The sequence below is a fragment of the Centruroides sculpturatus genome, unplaced genomic scaffold (genome assembly GCF_000671375.1).
Source record: "Centruroides sculpturatus isolate CEXI.00-Female unplaced genomic scaffold, Cexi_2.0 scaffold506, whole genome shotgun sequence".
Lineage (NCBI taxonomy): Eukaryota > Metazoa > Arthropoda > Arachnida > Scorpiones > Buthidae > Centruroides > Centruroides sculpturatus.
The window spans coordinates 412382-415253 of record NW_019384672.1 but is presented as its reverse complement, the minus strand read 5'-3'; the positions used below and the strand labels follow the sequence as shown (position 1 = coordinate 415253).

At 28.0% G+C, this 2872-nt stretch overlaps 2 protein-coding genes across 2 annotated transcripts in view; both read left to right on the top strand.

Annotated features, from left to right (window-relative positions):
* Positions 1 to 901: 901 nt before the first annotated feature.
* LOC111626749 (patched domain-containing protein 3-like) overlaps positions 902 to 2872 on the top strand; it is a 12531-nt gene continuing 10560 nt past the window's right edge. The window contains exons 1-2 of the mRNA XM_023370238.1: positions 902 to 1004; positions 1655 to 1876. The gene's annotated coding sequence lies outside the window, so the exon portion shown is untranslated. The remainder of the gene's footprint in view (positions 1005 to 1654; positions 1877 to 2872) is intronic.
* Positions 1367 to 2872, top strand: part of LOC111626750 — a 9894-nt gene continuing 8388 nt past the window's right edge. Inside the window, exons 1-2 of the mRNA XM_023370239.1 lie at positions 1367 to 1876; positions 2443 to 2453. Coding sequence (XP_023226007.1) covers positions 1367 to 1876; positions 2443 to 2453 — 521 coding nt within the window. The remainder of the gene's footprint in view (positions 1877 to 2442; positions 2454 to 2872) is intronic.

Below are 2872 nucleotides of genomic sequence, written 5' to 3'. Positions count from 1 at the left end.
AATGTTCAATTATTTCTTTCGATTTCGATCGTATGCTTGTTTATTACCATCTGAGAAGTACGATAAGTACTTAGGCGATAATGAAAACACTTTACTATGAAACTAAACATGTCATACGTAATTAATTTTAATTAAACTACCGTATCTATTTTAATAAAAACACATAAAGTAAGTAATTTGTCAATCTATTCAGAAAAACCTACGTTATTACATACGAGATTTTGGCTTTAACAAACATTTCCTCGCCCGAACTACTCAGTTAAATCGAAATTTAATGTATTTTTCGAAATTATGTTTAATTGTTATTTAATAATATAATGTTTTCTATAAACAACAACGTTTAATACATGTAAATTCATTTAATTAGTGAACCATTAATAATGCATCATATATACAATACACTATACACTTGTTCCTAATCATTTATTTGCCTGACACGTTTTACAACAAAACCGCGCGTAACCTATGAAAAACTCTTTAATAAACGAAATTTATCATTTTTACATCTATAAGAACATAAGCAAACGATATAAACACATTTGATATCGATATAAACTGTAACATACATTTTAAATTATATATACTTCGACATCGATTACATTTATTACACTTTAGAAGTCGACCCCCCCCTATAACACTGTTGATTATTCCGTTTTATATGAATTCCATGGTGTACGAGTCACTTAGATTTTACAAATACGTAAGCTGTTCACAGCCCAGTACACATATTTGTAAAATCTAAATGACTCGTACAACATGGAATTTATATAAAACGGAATAATCAACAGTGTTATAGGGGGGTTCGACTGTATATTTCTAAGTTTAACGTACGTGATTGATAACCTGGATCTTTAAAACTCTTATCATATTATTTGTACTTTGTTACTTTGAAGCGACGTTTATCTTATGATCAATTTTAATCGAACGTTCTACATTATAACCAATATAATCAGACACATTCAGCAGTAATGCAAGTATTATATAAATCGCAGGCTTTGCAGTACGTAAGTACACCTATACCTTTAACATTGTTCAGTTGATTTCTATTATTAATATGCTAATTTTGAGTCAGTCGATATTAAATCATTTAAAATTACTAAATTTTAGAAGTACTTTTAAATAAGTAACAAATACGTATATGATTATACATTAATGAAAAGTATTTTTATAATAATGAATATTATTCATAATAGGCAGATTGCGGATCTAGCGGATTTATCATAAAATATTTCGTCTACGCAATTGCAACATTATAATAAAAATCGTATTTAAATACTAGATGTAATTAAGACAGACTTAAATATAACGTGTTGTGTTAAATATCTCACACAGTATTTTCTTCCGCTTTGATTGTTTATGTAAAAGAATGAAGCTTGACGTGGTTAGAAGAGTAGTTTCTGCTACATTATCTCGCATTGGTTACAACGTAGGATGCTATCCACAAATACACGTCGCAATTCTTTTTATATTTTCGCTAGTGTTAGCAACAGGAATATTACGTGTATCATCTACAATGGATGCAGACTATCTTTATGTACCAACCGATGCAAGAAGTAAAGTAGATAGAGCAGCAATCGAATCAACGTTTCCCATAAACACGTCACAATGTGATTACAGAAGATTATCTAGACTGGAAGGATTTTTATTAATACAGGTAACGTCAAAATATGAAACTTCCGTATTAGAAGAATCAATAATTGAAGAGGTCATCGAACTTGACGAAATCATTAGAAATGTCAGTTTTCTATGGAATAACGCATTCGTTCGTTACGAAGATTTATGTTGTAAGGCAGACGGAAGCACTTGCCACGAGAGTTTTGTTTTGTCATTGAAAGGAAAGACGAATGGCATAAAAAAAAGGAATGTACAAGATCAAGTAAGATTTATTCTTATATTATTAAGATAATAACAACTTTTAAATTAATTCTTCGGTAAAAGACAATTACACTTGTCTATAAGTAAATTTTTTAAATTAATGTAATATAGCGATACAATTTCATTTTAATGACTTATATTGAAATATACAATTAAATTTTATTAACTGCACGTAATGTGAATAAGAAAGTCAAGTAAGAAAATCCACGTCTCTAAAATAATATAACTTTTTGTAGATTAAAAATACTTACAAAAGATTCAAACTTAGTAATTAATAGTAAAAACTTTTTATTGGTAATATAATTAAATGAATACCAAAAATAATCATTATAAATGTTTTTAGAAGAAATCCCACTGAGAAACTATGCTTTTTCTATTATCAGACATTACAAAATTACTCGTGTATAAAACTAATATAATATGGGAGTTTGCAAACCTCGTTACATAATTGAGACGGTTAGGATAAAAAGAATAAAGGTTTTCTTAATCATATTCCATCGAACGAAAGATGATCTTGTAATTTACTGCAAGTTCGATAATTGTTATGTCACTTATTGACATAAACAGTTTAATCACAGGTAAATTTTTGGCGAAGTTTTAATGTTCCTGACAGAAACTACAGGCTTCTTAATTTGCTGAAATATTTACTATTAAGTATAAAAAATTTTTATATCATTGAGTTTAGCTTAGTGAGATCACTTAAATTAATTTTAATTTCTAAAAATTCTGTTAAATGGCATAATTTTAAATTTACTTTATTATATTTAAAATGAAAACATTACTTTCTTTTAAAAAAGTAGCCGCATCGTCACGCATTTAAAACAATTATTTTAAAAGTTATGTATGTTATGGACAAAGTGATTAATACGGGCATTATAAATGACCAACAAAATCGGGCATTGTAATAAATTTCAATAATTTATCAAATTGACCGGTCATTATGAATACTGCTACCATCTAGTCGGGCAAAGTGATAATATTATCACTTTGCCCGACT